The sequence below is a fragment of the Mizuhopecten yessoensis genome, unplaced genomic scaffold, assembly GCF_002113885.1.
Source record: "Mizuhopecten yessoensis strain PY_sf001 unplaced genomic scaffold, ASM211388v2 scaffold10819, whole genome shotgun sequence".
Lineage (NCBI taxonomy): Eukaryota > Metazoa > Mollusca > Bivalvia > Pectinida > Pectinidae > Mizuhopecten > Mizuhopecten yessoensis.
Genome location: NW_018408737.1, coordinates 180232 through 204235, shown reverse-complemented (window position 1 = coordinate 204235; position 24004 = coordinate 180232). Strand labels below are relative to the sequence as shown.

General features: G+C 37.5%; 3 protein-coding genes across 3 annotated transcripts in view; 2 read left to right on the top strand and 1 right to left on the bottom strand.

The window, feature by feature from the left end:
- LOC110462650 (protein virilizer homolog) overlaps nt 1-24004 on the bottom strand; it is a 49814-nt gene that overhangs the window by 5171 nt on the left and 20639 nt on the right. Inside the window, exons 11-25 of the mRNA XM_021516713.1 lie at nt 9858-9953; nt 9418-9490; nt 8513-8649; nt 7689-7888; nt 7157-7357; nt 5864-5969; nt 5305-5376; nt 4864-5024; nt 4159-4414; nt 3634-3736; nt 2642-2924; nt 2311-2372; nt 1782-1987; nt 1071-1224; nt 524-617 (exon numbers count right to left, since the gene is read on the bottom strand). Coding sequence (XP_021372388.1) covers nt 524-617; nt 1071-1224; nt 1782-1987; nt 2311-2372; nt 2642-2924; nt 3634-3736; nt 4159-4414; nt 4864-5024; nt 5305-5376; nt 5864-5969; nt 7157-7357; nt 7689-7888; nt 8513-8649; nt 9418-9490; nt 9858-9953 — 2204 coding nt within the window. The remainder of the gene's footprint in view (nt 1-523; nt 618-1070; nt 1225-1781; nt 1988-2310; nt 2373-2641; nt 2925-3633; nt 3737-4158; nt 4415-4863; nt 5025-5304; nt 5377-5863; nt 5970-7156; nt 7358-7688; nt 7889-8512; nt 8650-9417; nt 9491-9857; nt 9954-24004) is intronic.
- LOC110462640 lies at nt 15585-22799 on the top strand. The gene is made up of 2 exons (XM_021516698.1): nt 15585-16485; nt 20362-22799. Exon 2 carries the CDS (start codon nt 20371-20373, stop codon nt 21910-21912), a length of 1542 nt encoding a protein of 513 aa, XP_021372373.1. The 5' UTR covers nt 15585-16485; nt 20362-20370; the 3' UTR covers nt 21913-22799.
- Nucleotides 16479-19149, top strand: LOC110462639. The gene has a single exon (XM_021516697.1). It carries the CDS (start codon nt 16517-16519, stop codon nt 18056-18058), a length of 1542 nt encoding a protein of 513 aa, XP_021372372.1. The 5' UTR covers nt 16479-16516; the 3' UTR covers nt 18059-19149.

Below are 24004 nucleotides of genomic sequence, written 5' to 3'. Positions count from 1 at the left end.
TTATCACACAATGTACTGTGTTATCCAATGAACATACCTGTCATGTTTGTTTTGCGTATTAACCCATGTAATATGACCTATCAGCCGTGTGATTGGTTGTAAGTTTCAATAGTTTCAATTGTGACGTCACGCCTAGGACAAGTACATGATGTCTCAGACTGACACACTGGAGTCAAAATGGCAGCTTTTTACATTTCAAGGTTACATGAAAACGTTTGTTTTACACAAATGTATGCCACAAATCTTGATTATGTGATAAAAAGGATCTTAACACTCGTTTTTATTTCATTTGCAATTCATGAAACCAGAGGCTGGCTAAATTGAAAAATTCTTAAGACTCCTTTCATAAATCTCACATAAAATGGAAACTCATGTGAGAACCTATATATATATCCAAAGTTAAAATTGTAATCTCTGATGAGGTACTCGCACACAAAGTTTGGCAATTGTAGGTGACAGAGTATACAGGATAAGACTCTGAGGAAGTGATAAAGCAGAGCAGGGAAAAAGAAAACAATAATACTTTTCTCTCTCAAAAGATCGAGGACTGTTGAAGCTGGACTTCTGTCTGTTATTGTAGAAACTGCCTCGTCCTCCTCCCCCTCTATTGCTGTCACCTGAAAATGAAGAAAACAAGAATGAATTTAAATACTCCTTCATTATCAATCCTGTTCTAACAGTTCTAACAAAAGACTACATCAATGTGTAATGTGAATAGCCAGATTTCATCTCATCAAATTTTCACCCACTGTTCACCCCATGCACTGGGACGAAAAATATTGTTTTACACATCTTAAGGGGATTAGGATAAAAGAACTTTTCATGTCAATGAAAATAGAAAAAGGTTCATACAGATTTCAAAACAAAATTCAAATACTATATCTTGCAATTTTCCAAGAAAATATAGATCAAAGTTATTTTGTTTTCAATGTACATGATACCACAAAAAAAGAAAGGCATCACAATCTATTTTAGATAATCGTATGTGATAGATTTATATCACCCTAACTTCGTACAGTCCTTTATAGGTAATAGCAGAAGTCAGTTTGTCTCCAGTAGATATATCTTACTGTAGTTAGTGTCCGTTGTTCTGTCATTGTTACGATTGTAGTTTGAGGGTGGTGTGAAGAAGCGCCCGCCTCTGTATCCCCTTCCTCCACCACCACGATCAAATCCTCCACGGTCAAATCCCCGGCCTCCTCGACCACCTCCTCGATTCATCTCCTGTAGAACAGAAACATGACAGGGAGATTTCTAATCTTTCTTTCTTTTGAAGAGCAACACATGTTGATTGAACGTCTAACTTTTTTAAGTTCACAAGATATGACTTCTGTTTCAAATATACACATATATAAAATGAAATGAACATTAAATATGAAATCATTTAAGATCTTTTATATAGCATACAATCCCTGATACAAGCGTTTTCAAAATAATTATCTGTAGGATATGAAAGCCCTTTACTTCTAAATTCAGAAGTCAGTAAAATGATGCCAACAGCAATGATTGAGCTATAAATGGTCAGTGACCTTGGAATTGACCTTGGGACCCTGAAATACAAACATGTCCTTGGTATTCTCGTCCTTGACTTTTGTAAACCTGATGAAAATCATGATGATAATGAATCATGATCAGATTGGATGGACATGGGTAACACCCATTATTTGTGTTTTTTGGGTGGTGGTATAAAACCAGTTCCTGAAATTTAGATAGTCAAAGAAAGTACAAGAAAATTTCTGTCTGAAATTATCGGTTCTAGAATAAGACATCCTGTGACGTACCTTTCCCATCATTCTTCGCTCCGGTATCGGAGTGAGTGACTGTGCTGGAGGTTGTTGACCCTGGGAACCCTTCTCCAACTTCATGAAATCGTCCACATGCATTGACGGAGGTCGGCTCGTGTTTGGAGGCCGAGAGCGGAACGAATCCACACGTCCACTGTTGTTCATCATGCCTCTTGCAATACCTCGTCCTCGCATCGGAGCAACTGTAGCAAGATATAAAATAAATGTTATTCACACTGAGGTAGTAAATTGGGTTCTGTAATTATAATTTCAACAAAAACTTCTTTACCATTTTTAATCTAGCTTTGTAAAGTTTCTGACTTCCAAGTTTATCTTGACACACAATATCTTTCATTTACCAATTTCCCACGATTTCAGGCTTTGCACTTCAATTATACTCACCTCATTTTAAAAGTACAAACCCCATATTGATTGTGGTTCCAACAAAAGTGAGAGCATGGCTTACAGAAGTAACTTCCATTAATACAACAATTCTTTTGAGCAAATTGACTTGAGATTTACTCACCAAATGGTCGTCTGAAACCTCTGCCTCTATTAATACTGATCTCTTGTGACTTTCTCCTATCACTGAAGGAAAAAACAAAACATTTCTTATAAAAATTACCACATTTCTTTCCAAATTTCCTTCATATCTTTTACTTGAAGATGTAAACGGATTTAATACAGGGAACATTTAGGAAACTGACCTCAACAAAAGGCTGTAATTATGTATTATTTGTAATATTATCTTGTCTAGCTATAGTCTCTTGGTGACCCTATATAACCTTGCCTCTTGAACCAGTCAACTCCTTAATTACCTTTACTTAACTAACCTGACCTTTCACCTTTGAACTTACCCCTGTTTGAGCCTGCGGGGTCGAGTGAGTTCCTCAGTCGAGGACATGGTCGTCTTCTTGAGTTCCTCCTCGAGATTAAACTCTGGACAGTGTTTTACACACATGCTTTCCATGTCAAAGCGTATCATATCTGGCTCAATATCTGCCTCGTCTAATACAGGATTTGCCAGCCAGTAGGCAGGGCTTAGACGCTCATCCTCGCCATCAGTGACCACAAACACAGCCCGCATGTTAAACATAGCATTGAGTGGCTCTGTAGGGGGGAGAATGGGCTCCACTACAGCTGCAGAGGAAAACATCCTTTACACATCCCATTACATAGAAATCCTTGTCATTAATTTGGAAATAGGCACAGAAATCAATTTCAAAGGCATATGTTGATTGCATTAGTTTAGTTATTTCTCCACAACCAATATAGGTTTTCTCATTTCCGACACATTCTATAAACCTGCTAGGAGTTGGTAAAACTTTTTGGTAATGTCATAATTCATGGCAATTGTTTCCCTGATAGGAAACAGGAATCTTGCATTTGCTCCCTTCCATTAACTGCAATGGTATAAACTCCTGTGTTTTGAACATGTGTTTATAGACACCATTAAGTGATAATTTTCTGTTTGGAAAGCATCAGGTCAATGTTAATTACATCAACAAGCTTATATGTGAATAATTTTCAATATATAAAAAAAAGTTATTCTGAATTTGGTAAAAGACTGCATGCAATGAAAATCTCCCTACAGAACCTGATTCTCCCTACAGGAACCCGATTCTCCCTAGCTACCAGTGGTCAAGATATCTTTACTTTGTTTTGAAGTCATAACAAGTAGGATACACTGACAAACATTAGTAAGAATCTTTTTGTTCAAATTTCCCCCAAAAATTGCATTTGAGGCTTTTCTACCAGTGTGACCTATCAAATGCAAGAGGAGACAAAACAAATTACCAATTATAATTGGCCAAGAGTTATCATATAACGGGTCAGATAGTCACATTACCTGGCTTGTCCTGGGCATCTGTACTGGGTTCTCTCAGCATCTTCATCAGACTGACCATATTGTCCAGTAAACTCTCCAGACTCTCCTCCTCCTTAGCACTGTCCTGTTGCCATGGAAATAATCAGTAAACAAAAATAATGTACCTTTTTTCGATTCATTTTCAATGTAAAATAATCTTGATTTTTTTATGCCATGAATGGACTTTCAAACAATCAGCAGGGTATTTTTCTGATGGTAGAAAACTTGGAAAAAGTCTTAACAATAAGTGTCTCTGCAGCCAAATTTAAAATTTAATTTGAATATTTGGCAATTTTCTATAAATACATAACATGTAGTAATGTTGAATTTTACTTAGCAACCTGAAATACAGACCGTGACCCTAGCCTTGGCATTGATCCCATGAATCATGGTCTCACCAAAAGTATTCTCATACCAAACCTTTCTTTCAAAAATGTTATATTATGAATAAAAATACTTCCTCCAAACTTGTGGTGTTAAACTATAAAATCAAACAAACAGACAGACCTCCAGCAGTTTTTCAAGGTCGAGAAGAGGGTGATTCTCCATGCTAGGGTTCCATGATAGCACAGCCTGTAGCTCCGTTTGAGTCAAGGTGTAGGTTCGTGTCAGTTCTGGTCCGTCCTCCGGAATCTCCACTAGCAGGCGCAGAAACTCTAGTAATGTGGAAAGCGTAGACAGACAGTCGGAACTGTCCTTGCTAAATGTTGTGTTGATACGGACCATCAAGCGACCAAGAGCTGTTGTCTTCTGCTCCAACAGACTGTGGAAAGATGTCAGATTTTTGGTAAAAAAATGTCAATTTTCCTATATAAACCAAAATTTAGAACTTGTTTTAGTAATACTTTTTCACTTGACAACGACAATTTGATTTTTCACTTTTTTGATAAGTTAATCTGATCCAGGTCAAATTATTTCCTATATCATAGCCTCTCTTTCTGTTTTTTTGCTGATTCTTCAATTTTTTGATTTTTTTTTTGCTCTTTTGTAATATGCATAGAACCATTGTTTGTTTTATATTATAAATATTTAGCTAATCTATATCATGTTTGTGAGCTGTACGTACAGGCGGAATCCTATATCTCCTCGAATTTTCGTTGCGAGGGGATAATAAAATAGAACTGTGAAATTTACCATTTTAGCAAATCTATAACAATTAAGGACCTCGAAAAAGCCCCACTTTTACAGTATTTCACATGGAACCATACAAACCTTTTGAGGTGGAAGAAGCCATAGTTATGGTCAGTGAACATGACGAGGGTTCGGACACACGGCAGTATGGAAGCATAGTTGTGGTCGGGGTTGCCCATATGGTCAAGCAGTGAGTTAGTGATCTGGTGCATGTACTCCTTACTGGGTAACGCCTGGGCTATCTGTAATGGACAAAACTGATCATCATTATAAACGTACATGTAATGAAACATGCCTTAAATATGCTTTACAGGGACAGAAAAACATAGACAGTAAGGTCTCGCATAGGTCTACCTCCCACCTGACCACAGTACATGATCAAGTGTGACCTTGTAACCCTGTAACCTTGACCGATGACCACTAAAATCTTATCAAGTGTAAAAGTCAATGTTACCATATTAGGGCATACATTTCAATTGAATTATGAGATTAATTAATTCCAACAAAATTAATGTTACAAACCTGGTCTTGGATGGTGAAGGCGTCTCCCATCACTATTGCAACCTCAACATCACACATACTCTGAATGATTGACTGTGGAACAAACAAAACAGTGACATTATGGCAACCTTCTAGCTGTAGAAGTCCTCATGACCATCAAAATCCTCCAGCCATGGAATTCAAGATACTAGATTAAATATTCACAAAGTTGACAAGGGACCAAAAAACAATTTTTCATTTTTTTTTTATTCTAATCTTCAGTATTCAAACTACACAACAAACCTTGCTTGCCTGTCTAATGAAAAATATCTGAATAATTACTAGCTACAAAACAGTTTGAATACTGTGAATTGTTATATTTATGCCAAGATTTTCTGTCTGTCTTTTAAAAATATATTGATCCTTTATTGGATTCTCCCTGCTAAGTCACAATATCTATCAGATTTGAAAACAATTTCCTGTTGATATCACAATGCTCCGGGTCGACAAGGGCAAGAATAGAACAGGCACAAATGCCCTCTTTTATGTCGTGCTTACTGTTGTTAATATTATTACGGGGGGTACATAGGAGGTTACTTACCACGATACATTCCTGGGCCTGTATGTGGGGGACACGGTCACACACTGTGTTGAGGATCTGTAACAGCTGAGGAAACAGTTCCACATACTTCTCCTCTCCAGCTGGCCTGTAATCACATCAATTTTGAAAACCATACTGTACACTTTTGATTTTTTGATTTGTGAGTGAACTGCTTTTACACTTTTAAGTGTGCTGTGGCATTCCCTGACTTGTTAGTGAGCTGCATCTTATTTTGACTCATAAAGGAGCTGTATTTTATTTTGATTTGTAGGTGAGCTTTTAATCAACCTACCTTGTAAGTTTAACTAATCTCTGACTAGGCAGTCTTCTGCATCTAACTGACTTGTTAGTGAGCTATATCTTACCCTGACTTGTAAGTGAGCTGTATCTTACCCTGACTTGTTAGTGAACTGTATCTTACCCTGACTTGTTATGGAGCTGTATCTTAACCTGACTTGTTAGTGAGCTGTATCTTAAACTGGCTTGTTAGCGAGCTGTATCTTACCCTGACTTGTTAGTGAGCTGTATCTTACCCTGCCTTGTTAGTGAGATGTATCTTACCCTGATTTGTTAGTGAGATGTATCTTACCCTGATTTGTAAGCGAGCTGTATCTTACCCTAACTTGTTATGGAGCTGTATCTTACCCTGACTTGTTAGTGAGCTGTATCTCACCCTGACTTGTTAGTGAGCTGTATCTTACCCTGACGTGTTAGTGAGCTGTATCTTACCCTGACTTGTTAGTGAGCTGTATCTTAACCCTGACTTGTTAGTGAGCCGTATCTTACCCTGACTTGTTAGTGAGCTGTATCTTACCCTGACGTGTTAGTGAGCTGTATCGTACCCCGACTTGTTAGTGAGCTGTATCTTACCCTTACTTGTTAGTTAGCTGTATCTTAACCCTTACTTGTTAGTGAGCCGTATCTTAACCCTGACTTGTTAGGGAGCCGTATCTTACCCTGACTTGTTAGTAAGCTGTATCTTAACCCTGACTTGTTAGGGAGCTGTATCTTACCCTGACCTGTTAGAGAGCTTTATCTTACCCTGACTTGTTAGTGAGCTGTATCACCCTGACTTGTTAGTGAGCTGTATCTTAACCCTGACTTGTTAGTGAGCTGTATCTTACCCTGACTTGTTTGTGAGCTGTATCTTACCCTGACTTGTTAGAGAGCTGTATCTTAACCTGACTTGTTAGTGAGCTGTATCTTACCCTGACTTGTCAGTGAGCTGTATCTTACCCTGACTTGTTAGTGAGCTGTATCTTAATCCTGACTTGTTAGTGAGCTGTATCTTACCCTGACTTGTTAGTGAGCTGTAGCGTGGCACATTTGATGGAGGGTTGTGAGAGGACGTAGGCGAGGAGATTCAACATCTTGCTGGCATATGGTGATGCAATCCTTTCCTCCATCTCTTCCACAGCCTCCCCATCTCCCTTGTCCTCCAACCGAGTCACTTTCATCGTCTGGAAACTCTCAATCACAATGTCTAACACACACCTAAACAAGGGGAGATAATTATGTAGGTAAGTTTGAGCATGTCACCTTTTAACCCTCAAAATTCGAAAAAATGCTAAATTTAGGTACCACTGGAACATTCTATCTAAGAATTGTATCATTATAGTATTTTCCCCAATCTTTTGTAATCCAATACTGGGTATTGTAATTTAGGAAGCTATAGTACCTTTTTTGAAATGGAGAAAAATCAACCTGGATCAGCCATTTGATATTTTTTTATAGTAAATTTTGTGAGCTTATCCATTTACCATGTAATCACCAGGGGAAAGGTTTTATCTAGTGACCATTAGAATCATGAAGGCAACATATTTACCTTGTGATCACAAGGGCAATGTGGGCTGACAAGTCAGACAGCTGCCAGCAGACACGGCGCAGGATGTGTTGTAAAGGTTGACACGTGGAGGTGGACAGTAGCTGGATCACTTCCTGTAGCTGGGGTGTGGCCGCATACAGGTGCATGCTCCACAACTTACGCATGTTAATGGCTCGAGATGACTCCTCCACACTCAGGGGCTGAAACACAAAAACAGGGGTTTCTAGAATAACTGAATGTCACAAAGACACTGTAGCACAAAACCATGCCAGTCTGGTCAGAACCTTTCCAATAATGTTTTGCCAGCTGTCATAAACAGCCTTGTCTTGTAAATTCAGCAACCAATAATCGTAATGTTCCACTATCAAGTCAGTGTTACTGGGTACAGGTTTTATTTATTTCTTTTTTACAAGACTGTCCCTGTTATCCAGTGTTGATCAACACAATCAAGTCACTTTAGCTGGGAGAGAAGGTGGCTAAATTAGTAAGACTCCATTGTACATAGCACATCAAGTACTACTCCAGATCAATCTGTAGCCCTTTTGGTAGAGTTTTCATTACATACACATATACAAAGAAATCTAGTTATCCTAAACATCTCCCCTATACCGGCCCTGACTCAACCTTCCCACCATAACAAAGTCTGCAAAAGATTATGGCAGGATACTGTTCTCACATGTATGATAGATTAGCAAGTTTCCTTATTTTTCTTTTACCTGTTTAAATATGTCAGGGGGAAACCTGAAGCAACAATAAGTATAACAAAATATGATTTGTAAGAAACCATAATCAGGAATGAAGATAGAACTAAGTGAAAATTATACCTCTTTTGTCTGAAGAGGAAGAGGTAAGGGCAGTAACTCTGACAGTATAAGAAGGCCACTGAGGTACGTGTAAGGAGCTTTGACAATATACTTCAGGAGTTCCTTGATCACTTTAGTCCACAGACTTTGGCTCAGAGCTGCAATAAAGAAAGAAAAACTTTTTGTCCATATTCATATCAGTATCAACTACAGCACATACTTACAATTCTTACACACAGATTTGACTACTGTTATTTTATTGGAAATGTTAAACACCATGTTAAATTTATGGATTCAACTAACTGTAAAAAAACAAATAAATTAAAAGTGGTATTAAAATAGCTTTTTATCTTTTTATAAGAAATTACATTTTTAAATCAACAAAATTTAAACTGATTAGTATGAATGAAGTAAACAATCGGTCAATGAATTAATTTTCATTGATTGGCTCTTCCACCTGTAACCCTTATATTAACCCTGATATTAACCCTTATATTAACCCTTATATTAACTCTTTTGTGTGTTTATCGCCTTTTAAGGAAGAACCCCCCCTATTAATGACTTAAACACACAATCTTAATGACATCATATATGACACTCTTGGTACCGGATATCAGGTTTTGCTAATGTCATAATGCCATAAGGCATCAGCAATACAGAGAAAGTTTAACAGAGGACCTGTTCAATAACAACCTGCAAAGTTTATCATATCAAATGACCTTGTAACCTATGAAGTTTAAACCATGAACTTGTGACTCTGGGTGGACGATATTCAAGTGTGATCTTTGACCTTAAGCCCATGACCTATCTTATTAGAATCAGCCTGTTGTTTTTCTTGTTGTGTGTAAGCCATCAAACTCTCAATCACCCTATCCCTGACCTATTGATGTATAACCTTTAACCTTATATTTAAGACCTTGACTGACCTTCTTCATTATCAGCTTGCTGTATTTCTGGTTGTGTGTAGGCCATCAGGGTGTCAATCACTTCTTTTTGAATCTATTCAAACATAAACACAACATTTAAAAGGAACTGTGTATCAGCAAAGATATTCTTTCCTCTTTATTTTTCAACTGAACATATACATAATGTGATATTTTCAAAGTTTGGAACAAGTCAGTTTTAAGGTTAACCATCCATTAAAGACATCCTTTTATTTAAGAAACTGTCGACTCTTTCAAGGAAGCAAGGTTTTACAAGAACTACTTTAACTAAGGACTACACAACCATAAACACCATTAATAAACTTTTTATTGACTTTTTAGAAGTCTAACACACAAGTTGATAAAGGCAAACTAGTATATGGAGTTCAAATTATATCGTCTAATTACTAATGGGTAATAAAATAAATGCTGTTGTGACTTACGATGTGCACCTCCTCCAGGAACATGGATGACAGCGGTACAGAACATAATACTGTATGGAGCTCAAACAGCACGGGCAGGAAGTTCAGGTCATGGAACTGTAACAATTATAACAACATATTATTACACTGACAAGTGCTGTACCTAAACTCTCGTAACTACTGTAATTATGCTGCTCTCTCAACCTCTGGGTCAGATCAGTTTGTAACTATGTTGTACTTTGACCCAAACATTCAGGTTGGTTTCTAACTTTGCTGCCCTTTGACCCTTTGGGTCAGGTCAGTTTGTAATCATGATGCGCTTTGACCCAAACGTTCAGGTTGGCTTCTAACTTTGTTGCCCTTTGACCCTTTGGGTCAGGTCAGTTTGTAATCATGATGCCCTTTGACCCAAATATTCAGGTTGGCTTCTAACTTTGCTGCCCTTTGACCCTTTGGGTCAGGTCAGTTTGTAATCATGATGCCCTTTGACCCAAACGTTCAGGTCAGTTTGTAAGTTGCTTCTTGCAATCATGCATTGGGATGAAGTGGGTTAACTTTCCCTTAAGCCTACAAAGGACCTGTGAAACACTCACTTCATTCTAATTCTGTCTTAACCATGATATCGCCACTAAAGAAATATTGATATTGATACTGGTAATGAGATAAAATTTGCAAATCTTAATATTTGTGTTGTTACTGTCACTGTATGACATGTATTTCTTTAACTATTTATACCTGTAGAATTAAGTTATGATATGTTCTGAACTAGAAATATATAAAGTGCAACTTAGCGGGATTTTAATTTTGTCGCTTATTATTTTTACCCTGTTTTACAATGTAGATATCGGTAGCTACGGGAATACATGTACTATGCTGTGTGGGATTTTTTAGCCAATCAGAAATAAGATAGGCCGATCTCGGGGCAGAGGAGAAAACTGGCATGTTGTCGAGTGGGAGAAAATGTCGATGTATTGCTGTTTAGGGCTTGTTTTGGCCATGGAAAAGTGAATACAAGTTGTATTTTGTCACAATAACCATGAGTGATTAAGTATATTTGACTGTCAAATCTGTTTATAGTAGCAATTCGCTAATTTTTCTTGTAAGTGAAGTGAGACTTGGGCTGGTTACTGTATTGTGGTAGGCACCTATTATGTGCTTGGCCAATTTATCAGGGTTACCCGTAATAAACTACATAAGTTAACCCTAACGCCGGTGTTGAGTAGTATTTATTGGCCATCGCATTGGAACCGGTTACAGTATTAAGCAAACTTTAAAATGTTGTACAGCATAAGTAATACGTTAAATTGTTTATAAAATGTTAGCAGAAGAAGAGTATAGTTAGTACTATTCAGCTGTCAGCGAGTAATTTGGCAATATTTTGTATTTTTCTATCTGAAGTGTAAATACAAAGGTCACGTAGGTAGCTTTCACTTCAGGTGTCAACCGGAACCCCTATGTAAAATGTTAACAAAAGTGTATCAAGATAGTAAACACATAGTTTTGGTCTGACAGGCTCCGTGGTGAACGAGTGATGGGGTAGACACCAGGATGGGGACATAACCAGGACAGCTGGGCGTGGCTTGAGCCCAGGCAGTACCAGTTCAACGTACATTATAGGGCGAACGACCTGAACTTTATCTGGACATCTGAGTGTACGTCGTCTATAGCTGACCACACAGACCATCCCTCTACGGCTCGAGCAGAACATCAACATGGACGGCGATACACCTGGGGCTCACGCGCCGGTACTCTCTCATTTGTGTGAAGTGGTAAAGGATCCAGTGGCTTCCAAAATTTAACATTATGAACAAAACTTAATATTTGAACTGTGTATTGGAATTGTGAACTAGAACCGTTTATTTGAAAGAACATTCATTGTAATTTCTTGGATCATGTTATTCTTAGAGTGAATTGGAGAGGATGATAGAATAGTTTTGAGTCACTATTATATGCTTGTGGTATGGACAATACTTAATAAGCTATTGAATGGGTTATTTTGATCCTTTATATTGAAATGTAATTCTCTAGTCATACCCTAATTATTGAAATACCTCAGTAGTCACAGCAGTCAGTATGGTGATTTTTTATCTGGCTTTGGGGAGAGATGAAATCTTAGGGGAATTTGGTTTCTGTAGCACTTAATTCTTTGGGTTTTTTTTGTATATAAATTTGTGTTTTGAAAATTTGTATTCGGGTTTGTGTATTCCTTCCACTTGGTACCATTCCTTCGGCTGAACTCTACAGTAAGGAGCAGAGTCTGAATCCAACCCAATAACAGCCACCCCAAAATGAAATACAACAAATAGCGCCATTAATGACAGTAATTTAGATGCAACATATTTATTTATTTTCCTTTTATACAATATTTATAATGTTAACATTGATGTTATTGTTCGGTTATATTCATGACCTTGTTATATATTTCTATCACACAACCATCCAAAATACCTTCTTTACCAATTGATTTTTATTGGTTTTACTCATACTTTCCCCAGACCACACCCTTACGTTTTGCACTAAAGCAGGTGCACACACAGCAGGTAAGCATGAACACCTCTATCATAGGTAGGTAATAAATCTGTGTGATAAGGGATCAGTCCACATCAATAACCTATCGAATACCAGTGCTGTGGTGTTATATCTTCAACCCATGAAAGTTGGTCAAGGCCATTTATTTGACTGGATGATGGACATTGCACCATCACACAAGCTCACAGGCAAGGTGAGCCAACAACATGCACTATTATACTGTCAACAAAAATAAAATATTCAAAATTTCTGTTTTCGTGGCCCTTTTGGTACAATATTTATACCCACTGTCATATATTCTGATTTTTGCTTATATTCAAATGATTCGGTCGTATATAACCTGTAAGTTGATTACATAACTGAGGCACATAGACAATTACACAATAACACTCATTATGAGAAGGTTAAATCAGATCTTAACACACAAATTTCGAAGAAAATAATAGGCTTTCTGAAGTTCTTATCAGACAGAGAACTGTTAACGGACACGGAGATCAAATATCTTACTCCAAAAAACCCCCGCACTCCAATTTTTTACACGCTCCCTAAAATACATAAAGCGGGAAATCCCGGAAGACCTATAGTATCTCAAACAGGCAGCTGCACGGAAAAAATATCAGAATTTGCGGACTACCACCTCAAACCCTTAGTTGTTAACATTGAGTCATATTTGAAGGATAGCACCGATTTCCTTCCGAAAATAAAACAAATGGGTAAAATACCGACCAATAGCATATTATGTACAGCGGACGTGTCTGCTCTGTACACATCTATTCCACACACAGAAGGTATTAGGGCCGCCAAGTTGGCATTAGATAAGAGAGGCCAAGATGCGAAACCCAGCACGTGGATCGTTCTCAGGATGATCGCACTTATATTAACGAACAACTGTTTTAGGTTCAACAGAGACTATTATTTACAGAAACTAGGCACCGCCATGGGCACGAAAATGGCACCTAATTATGCAATTATTTTCATGGACTATATAGAAACCAGATTTGTATCTACACAAGCAAAAATACCATTGGTCTGGTTGAGATATATAGATGATATTTTCTTTATATGGACACATACAAGAGAGGAACTCACCTCCTTCTGTGAAGCCATGAACTCTTACCACCCAACGATCAAGTTCACCTTCGATATCAGCAACACGAAGGCTAACTTCCTAGATACAACCATCTACTTACTACCGGACGGCACTCTCGGCAGTAAGTTGTACAGTAAACCGACTAACGCGTTTCTATATCTACACTACCAAAGTTGCCACCCACTACATTAAAAAAATAGCATCCCGTATTCGCAAGCATTACGCATTAAAAAAATATGCAGTGACCCAATACACTATGAACATGAATGCGCCAATCTCATAGAGAGGTTCTTGAAAAGAGGATATCCTTTAAACTTATTAACAAAAGCCATTAACAATGCACGTACCAAGTCCAGAGAAGAACTACTAAACCTAGAATGGAAGGAGAGTGAATGCAAGGTTATACCTTTCGTCATTAAACATAACCCACTGAACCCACCTATCGGACAATTTCTCAAAAAATACCAACACATATTAGGACAGGGGCCCGGAACCAGGGGTCTATTAGAATACAAAATGTTTGTCGCCTGTACAAAACCGAAGTCCATTAGGAATATATTAGTAAGAAGCGATATCTGTCGTGACTCTGCCCAGCCGGGCAGTGGACCCTGCGACAAGAACTGCATGATCTGCGTACACATGAAACCTACGAACAGCTTCTACAGTCACACTAATAAAATAGAATACAAAATACAGGGCACATCACATGCCAAAGTGTGAATGCCGTGTACTTAATATCATGTAACAGATGCGGAATGCAGTATGTTGGACAAACATCGACGACGATTAATACACGCATTCGCAATCATTTATATTGTATCATTCACAAACACCCGGACAAACCGGTGGCGGGACATTTCACGTCTCCCGATCATAACATACATAACGTCATAGTTACGGGTATTGTTAAAGACGTCACGGATACCAACCGTCGTCTCAGAACAGAAGAGAGTTGGATTCGCATGCTACGTACAACTCGACCAGAAGGTCTTAACATTATAGCTTGATGGCCAACACAAAACAGACAACCCGCTGCAAACGTAATACTACAGGCAAAAAACTGAGTCTACCGTGTATCAGATGCGGGAAGACGTACATTAATCTCAGGAATTTACGGAGACATGCGGACATAGCACATGGTCTCATACAAACATGGTATAAATGCAAACTCTGCAAACGCACTTATGGGAGAGAGGAAACGTACAAGAAACACCTCAAGGACAAACACCCGGGATACCACGTGGAACCGGAGAAGTTTGAAGACCGCACCAGAGTACAGGCAACCAAACCGGACATTAAACGCCCATTTGAGGCGCTTACGAAAACACAATTAGATCAGGTGAAATTCAGAGTGAAACCAGGACATGGGATAACTACAGTGGGACCACCGTACCTTGCAAACAATTCAGGCCGGTACTAGATGAAACTATAGAGTTACTCAAGGCTGACCTAGAATTATCAGAGAGTGAATACACGGCATCCATGCCAAATACATCAGAAGAAGACTACGCAATGAGAGACTACAAGACTTTGGGATATAAGTCTCTATCCACATCCACTGTTTGTCAGGATGAACTTGAACATTATAACTCAGTTTAATAATATTTAGGGTTAAAAGAAACTTGTACTTATGTCTAACTATATATACACATTTATACACATATATATTTAAAATAGTCAATGAATTGTATGTACATTGATCGTATTTCAGGTATTGATACTATAGACTAGAATGCTCATCTACTAATAATAACCGTGATGGAACTTTCTAGAACGTTATAAATAGATATCATGTGACGTTACCTGTATTACGTCACTATACACAATATAAATGTGCCCAGAATTTTAGTACTTCAGGGGACATATTTTGTTATCAAATCGTCCTGAAGCAGCCCACTGTTCGGGCGAAACCGGTAGACATACCCAATAAATAAGATTCAACTTATCCTGAGCTTGTTGCGATTGACTCCTACGCTTATTAACCTGTAAATTGTTATAATGCAATCTTACAGTACAGGTAACAGAATGTTTTTATTTCACTTGAATTCTTTATCTAAAGCCCGTCATTATGTAACATGATACTGGTATGTAACCTACTTCCTGGTTGAAAATAGCTGCACATTCTGTATATGAAAACTGTAAAACTATACAAACACTGGTAATCAGGGTGATAAGATAGACCGTCAAAAACCTTTTGAATACCAGTCCTGTGCAGTTACAATCGCGTGACGTTATCTTAAAAAAGTTATTGTTTGTTTGCTATGAACTTCGGCATTTAACTGACACTTCAACCACAATATTTGCTCCAGAAATTCTGCCTATGACTAATGCTGCATATGCATTGCATAAATTGACTATACTGGATGTATCTTAGCTGAATGGAGACATTCATACAAAAAAGAAACAGCTTGTTAGGATCAGCGAATTTTGAGAGCTAAACATTTCCACCTACAAAATGGCTGCATGCTTTGTACGAGTTAAAAAATGGAAATCTGAACACTTGCCAAAATAACAACTACTGGTGAAGAATTATTTCGGATTTCAGTTAATTTATCTCTGTGACGCCAGCCTTGTCGATATACAGGCGTTGCAATTTTTATCATTATAATGTGAAGATGACCACTATCCTTCTAACCTGATTACAACATATGTTATTTGTACATGTGCTGCCATCTCGACTAGATCCAAATTCATATTAATTTCAAAATGGCTACTCATGATACCAGAAAGCGCAAAGCTCATTTGAATCAATGAAGTGAAAGAAATTTAACTATTTGTGTACTGGGCATCATCAATACTGAGAACGGTAAACCATATAACTATAAAAAAAATGGTGATGATTAATCCGTCGGAGGATGTCTAGTCATTTCTAACTGAATTTTCATTACTTTTTGTGGTGGACACGTGTATTCCATTAGGAATCCATCCGTGGAAGACAACCAGAACATTTGGAAGAGTTGGATACGGACGTTGGATCTCGTTTGCCTAGTATTGCTGAGATATGTTTGTCAATAATTTTTAACAACAACAATCAACTTTGCAAAGACTTGAGCTAATCATCATGGCTACAGGGCAGCTGCCTGCTCAGCGAGGAGAACAATTACCTATAAGGGTGAAAGGTAGTTCTAAATGTCCGAATCACAAACAAAATGAGATCATCTTTGTTTGTATTGACTGTGACGAAGAACTTATTTGCGCCACTTGCTGTGTCCTGGCACACAAATCCCATGAATTTGTGGAACTCTCCAGTGTAACGAGGCAGAAAAACAGTATGCTGCAAGAATTTGTCAATGACACAGAAAAATATGCTCTACCTCAACTGAAAATAGAGATTCAGTCCACTCACAACGAGTTGACAGAAAATGGTGCTTACTTTTGCCAACTTCGCACAGGAGTTAAGCAACAGGGAGAGAAGTGTAAACAAGAAATTGATGACTTGATCACGGAAAATATCAAAATCTGTGACAAGATGGAAATTATAAACCAGAATTTACTGAAAGATCACATCAACCAACTGCAGCAACAGTATGCCACTTTGGACTGTCTTTTGAATGAGTGTAAACAAACACTTCAAACTGGAACAGCAGTTCTTGTGCATGACTTAGTATCGGATGTCCAAAAACTTGACTCAAAGATTCCAAATTTGCCTACACAACGCAGGCCTGACTTTCAGCCATGTAAAGATAAACTTGACTTTTTGAAAAAGGTTGTTGGCACACTTTCTACCGAAAGATTCCACAAGGAAAAAGTGATAAAAATCAAACTGCTAAAAGAACCAGTAGCCTGTTCCAAATTCAAATTTCGGCATCACATCAGCAGGATCTGCCCAACAACAGAAAGTCATGCTTGGATCAGCAACATTGAAAGCAATTTGATTGAGCTTATTGATACCAAGGGGCAAACTCAACAGGATGTCAGACACCTAGACAAAATTCGGGACATCAGCAGATCACCAAAAACAGGACACATCTGGTTTTGCTGTAAAGAAGCAAAAACTGTCTGTGAAGTTTCCGCATCATCAAAGAAACCAGTCATCAAGTTCAAAACAAATGACCAGCCGTACAGTATCTGTGTGACCAAGGAGGAGTCAGTTGTATTGGGTATGGAAAACAAAGTAACCATTTACTCAGAGAACGGCGTTATTCTCCATTCCAGCTCACACGACATGTCTGGGATTGCTTCATCAGGGGAGATAACCCAATGTCCAATTACCAGCAACATTGCGGTACTGAGTGCAGAAATATTGAAAAGAAAAGATTCTGGTGAGGATGCTTGGAAAGGAAATGTTATTATCTATGACAGAAAGCTGCAAGTGAAGACCCATTATAAAGGAAAAGGAATTCAATCCTCAGAAACTCCAACAGAAGAACTATTTTGTCCTCGATCAATATCCTACGACAGGAATGGAAATCTACTTGTGGCAGACATGAAGAGGAATACAATAGAGCTTATCAGTGGTTTGGGGCAGTACATCAAAACTTTGTGCTATAACACACAGGGGCAAGGAGTGATAGGACTTGAGAATGGTCAAGTACTGTGGACAACGTCCAAACCCTCTACAGGGAAGTGGGAGATACAACTCCTTAAATACTACTCTGCCTGAACTGTGAAGAAATATTACTCTTCCTCTGAACTGTGAAGAAATATTACTCTTCCTCTGAACTGTAAACAAATACTACTCTGCCTGAACTGTGAACAAATATTACTCTTCCTCTGAACTGTGAATAAATACTACTGTGTCTGAACTGTGAATAAATACTACTCTGTCTGAACTGTGAATAAATACTACTGTGTCTGAACTGTGAATAAATACTACTCTGTCTGAACTGTGAATAAATACTACTGTGTCTGAACTAACTGTGAACAAATACTAATGTGTCTGAACTGTGAACAAATATTACTGTGTCTGAACTAACTATGAACAAATACTAATGTGTCTGAACTGTGAACAAATACCACTATATCTGAACTAACTGTGAATAAATATTACCATGTCTGAACTGTGATCAAATGTCTCCTTGTCTGAACTTTGAACAAATACAACTATATCTTAACTGTGAACAAATATTACCATGTCTGCACTGTGAACAAATATTACTGTTTTTAATAATGACAAATACTATTGTATCTAAACTAACTGTGAATAAGTTCTTTTGTAATTTTAGAATTTGCTAACAATATATATTTCATATTGTATTAAACTGTACCAAATTATTGCAATGTAACAAGAAAATAATATACTCTGAGAAAGTTGAATTATATCATGGATGTCTGAGCCTTATGAAGAAGATCTGTATAGTCACTGCCTCAATTTCCCAATATTCAAAAACTCGTGTTTCAAAATTGAACAAATGGCCATAACACTGTATAAAGAGATGTATAAGACCGTATTTCAGAATGAGACCTGCCTTCCCAGGACACACAAGTATCACAAGTTTTGGAAATGTAGGTAAAACAGTGAGAAAGTTATGCTTTGGACAAGTTTTGGTGTAAAAAAATTAACAAAGGGCCATTACTCTGTTTTTGTTGGGTATACATATTAACCTCTATTTCACTAAGTAACACTGTCTTTCTTCTGTTTTACATAAACAGAACAACAGATACAATGGGCCTGGATCTACCACCTGGTATTAATCTCACAATTGTAACCTTAAAAGTAGACTAAAATAAAGCTACAGGCAAAATATCAGTGTCTTGACTTAAAGTCATTCAAAAGAACCCATTCCTAATGTTTTCGTGGCCCTTTTTGTACAATATTTATACCCACTGTCATATATTCTAATTTTTGCTTATATTCAAATGGTTCGGTCTTATATAACCCGTGAATTGTTATAATGCAATCCTACAGTACAGGTAACAATTTTTTTCCCCTCTGAATTCTTTATCTAAAGCCCGTCATTATGTAACATGATACTGGTATGTAACCTACTTCCTGGTTGAAAATAGCTGCACATACTGTATACGAGAACTGTAAAACTATACAAACACTGGTAATCAGGGTGATAAGATAGACCGTCAAAAACCTTTTGAATACCAGTCCTGTGCAGTTACAATCGTGTGACGTTATCTTCAAGAATTTATTGTTAGCTATAAACGTCGGCATTTTACTGACACTTCAACCACAATATTTGCACCAGATACCGGCTGTGACTAATGCTGAATATGCTGTGTATAAATTGACTATACTGGATGTATCTTAGATGAATTGAGACATTCTTACCAAAATAAGGAACAACTTGTTAAGATCAGCAAATCATGATTTTAAAGGTAAAACCTTTGAGAGCTAAACGTTTCCAGCTACGAAAGGGCTGCATACTTTGTGCAAGGAAAAAAATGTTAATCTGAACACTTGCCAAAATAACAACTACTGGTGAAGAATTATTACGGATTTCTGTTAATTTATCTGTGTAAGGTCAGCCTTGCCGATATACAGGTGTTGCAAATTTTATCATTATAATGTGAAGATGACCACTACCTTCTAACTTCATTACAAACGTATGTTGTTTATACATGTGCTGCCATCACGACTTGATCCAAATCGGTATTAATTTCAAAAAAGCTACTCATGTTGTCATGATACAAGAAAGCGCAAAGCTCATCTGAATCAATGAAATGAAAGAAACTTAACTATTTGTGTACTGGATATCATCAATGCTGAAGACAGTAAACCGTAAACTATAATAAATAGTGATGATTAATCCGTCGGAGGATGTCTAGTCATTTCTACCTGAGTTTTCATTACTTTTTGTGGTGGACACGTGTATTCCTTTAGGAATCCATCCGTGGAAGACAACCAGAACATTTGGAAGATTTGGATACGGGCGTTGGATCTCGTTTGCCTAGTATTGCTGAGATATGTTTGTCAATAATTTTTAACAACAACTATCAACTTTGCCTAGACTTGAGCTAATCACCATGGCTACAGGGCGGCAGCCTGCTCAGCGTGGAGAGCAACTACCTGTAAGGGTGAAAGGAAGTTCTAAATGTCCGAATCACAAACAAAACGAGATCATCTTTGTTTGTATTGACTGTGACGAAGAACTTATTTGTGCTACATGCAGCATAACGACACACAAATCCCATGAACTTGTGGAACTCTCCAGTGTAACAAGGCAGAAAAACAGTATGCTGCAAGAATTTATCAATAACACTGAAAAATATGCTCTACCTCAACTGAAAATGGAGATTCAGTCCACACACAACGAGTTGACAGAAAACAGTCCTTACTTTTGCCAACTTCGAACAAGAGTTAAGGAACAGGGAGAGAAGTGTAAACAAGAAATTGATGACTTGATCACAGAAAATATCAAAATCTGTGACAAGATGGAAATCTTAAACCAGAATTTACTGAAAGATCACATCAACGAACTTCAGCAACGATACGCCTCTTTGGACAGTCTTTTGAATGAGTGTAAACAAACACTTCAAACTGGAACAGCACTTCTTGTGCATGACTTGGTATCGGATGTCCAAAAACTTGATTCAAAGATTCCAAATTTGCCTACACAATGCCGGCCAGAGTTTCATCTATGTAGAGACACACTTGAGCAGCTGAGAGAGGTTATTGGCACACTTTCTACTGACAGATTCCACAAGGAAAAAGTGATAAAAATCAAACTGCTAAAAGAACCAGTAGCATGTTCAAAATTCAAGTTTGGACACCACGTCACTACAATTTGCCCTACACCAGACAGTCATGCTTGGGTCTGTAACTTTGAAAGCAATTTGATTGAGCTTATTGATACCAAGGGGCAAACTCAACAGGATGTCAGACACCTAGACAAAATTCGGGACATCAGCAGATCACCAAAAACAGGACACATCTGGTTTTGCTGTAAAGAAGCAAAAACTGTCTGTGAAGTTTTCGCATCGTCAAAGAAACCAGTCATCAAATTCAAAACAAATGACCAGCCGTACAGTATCTGTGTGACCAAGGAGGGGTCTGTTGTACTGGGTACTGTAAACAAAGTAACCATTTACTCAGAGAACGGCGTTATTCTCCATTCCAGTTCACATGAGATGTCTGGGATTGCTTCACCAGGGGAAATAACCCAGTGTCCAATTACCAGCAACATCGCAGTACTGACTGCTGAAATATTAAAAGGAAAAGATTCTGATGAGGATGGTTGGAAAGGGCACATCATCATACTTGACAAAAAGCTGCAAGTGAAGTCCCATTATAAAGGAAAAGGAATTCAATCCTCAGCAGCAGTTACAGAAGAAACGTTTGGTCCAGGATCGATATCCTACGACAGGAATGGAAACCTAGTTGTGGCAGACATGAAGAGGAATACAATAGAGCTTATCAGTGGTTTGGGGCAGTACATCAAAACTTTGTGCTATAACACACAGGGGCAAGGAGTGATAGGACTTGAGAACGGTCAAGTACTGTGGACAATGTCCGAACCGTCTGCGGGAAAGTGGTCGATACAACTCCTTAAATATTTCTTGGACTAAATTGAGAACAAATAGTTCTGTCTCTGAACTAGCAGTGAACAGTTTTAGAAACAGATACGGATGTCATGTGGACTCAGGAAAAAGACATGAATTTGAGTGAACACCACAGGTGTCAACCTCTGAAACCTGCGATGAGGGAGATCTCCCTCATTCCGTATCTCAAATAAGGGATAAAGTGTGTGAAAATCTTTTGCTCCATTTTTTCCAGAGAGAAGTGTTTCTAACACAAATTTCACTTTGTTGGGCATATAGTGATAATGACTGCATTATGAAATTAAAAAAGTAAATAATAAAGCAACTGTTCGCATTTGATCCTTAAATATTTTTCTTGGTTGTATCTGCACCCTTATAGATTTTTTAAAACAATAGTACTGTCACGGGTGGTCTAAATCCTCTAAAGGTATGTAAAACTGTATGATACTGTACAAATTATAACCAAAACAATTCTAGATAAATTATCAAAAAAGTTTTCCAAAATTTTACTCTTTAAAACATAACTTCCATGCTTGGTTTTGAATCAACAATTCTCTGTTTCAACGAAAATTTTCTAATATTTAATCTTGAATTAGATTTGTAAATATTTTAAAGATGTTAGATGTAACTTCACAGTCATGTTTCCTGTACATTATTTTGTAGAACTCTGCGGGTTCTTCAATATGCCTGTGTTGGTATTTTTAGTTTCTCTAATCACTCTGTATTATAGGATTAGTCTTTTGGACCTGCCTTGTAGCTTGACATTGGACATTTTCTATTGCTTCAATGTGTTTTTCGAGATGAGGACACAGGCCTGATTTGCATATTTGATGTGTGGCATAGATAAAGATATGTATAGCAACCTAAAACTCCATATTATCCATTGTATTTCGCTGAACTCTCATAATAAAATTATGGAATTAATGATGCTAATTAATTGTTTATGGTGACACTAGTATTTTTTTCAAAGTTCACAAAATCCAATACTTCTGCATTTTCCTTATTCCTTAAGTGTCTATTGTGACACTGGTATCAAATTCCAATACTTCTGCATTTTCCTTAAGTGTCTATTGTGACACTGGTATCAAATTCCAATACTTCTGCATTTTTCTTAAGTGTCTATATTGTGTCTGGATGAAAATTGAGTTGCCAAGACTTTGACCAGTATTGGAGAGAAAATATATCCTGTTGTAAAGTCTTACAATCTTCCTCATTACTGACTGCCCTAACTGTTTTCGTATCATCTGTGAAAAGGAGTGAATTCGTTCTGGGACATGTTATATAATTACATCAGGCATGTCATTTATATCAATTACAAATAAAAGTGGCCCTAAAGACAACCGTTGTGGTATGCCCTTCATTACACAACTCTTTGTTTTCTTCCTAGTAAAAATTCAGCTTTCCAAGAAGAGAACCTCCCCAATTTTAAATATTTTGCTAGGATATGCATAAGCTGTTGATGAAAAACTTTATCAAATCTAATCAAATAACATCAAAACCCTCTCCTTTATCCAATATATTGTAGAAGTTGTTTTAGAAGTTGTAACACCGTAGATCTGCCTTCAATGAAGCCATACTGTACTTTGTTAAAAAGTTTGTATTTTCATATATATGTTTTAATTTCTTCCCTAATTAGTGATTCAATTCAATCTGCCACTCTACTAAACCTTGAAGTTTAATTCCTTCCGAAAATTGGTCGTCTGCATATATTGCTGTCTATCATTTACTACCTGTTGATTGACTATTCTGCTTGTTGACTGGTCAAAACATCATATGCCATGGAAATTCTGCAGTTCCTATTTTTAGTCAAGGTTACCAGATTGCATTGCTAACTTCTTGCAAGTGTTTAAGAATTGCTTTTCAACATCACATTTTGTAACAAGAGGCCCATGGGCCTTAACGGTCACCTGATATATTTATACAGAGAGTTGATTTTGTTTTTAACATGAACAGAAATATTATTCAAAGTGACAAAAAACAATAAAACCACCTTACTCAATATCTAGCATACAGATTTCAGACTAAAAAGGATTTGAAACTAGCACCTTTGATTCTTAACAAGGAAAATGAAGAAATTTTAGCACACTGACTCCTTTGAGCCCCACCCTACAGCCCTTGG

Bases quoted from the DNA above. Each gene is read 5' to 3' on its own strand.
- LOC110462640 (XM_021516698.1), top strand. From the start codon at position 20,371: ATGGCTACAGGGCGGCAGCCTGCTCAGCGTGGAGAGCAACTACCTGTA.
- LOC110462639 (XM_021516697.1), top strand. From the start codon at position 16,517: ATGGCTACAGGGCAGCTGCCTGCTCAGCGAGGAGAACAATTACCTATA.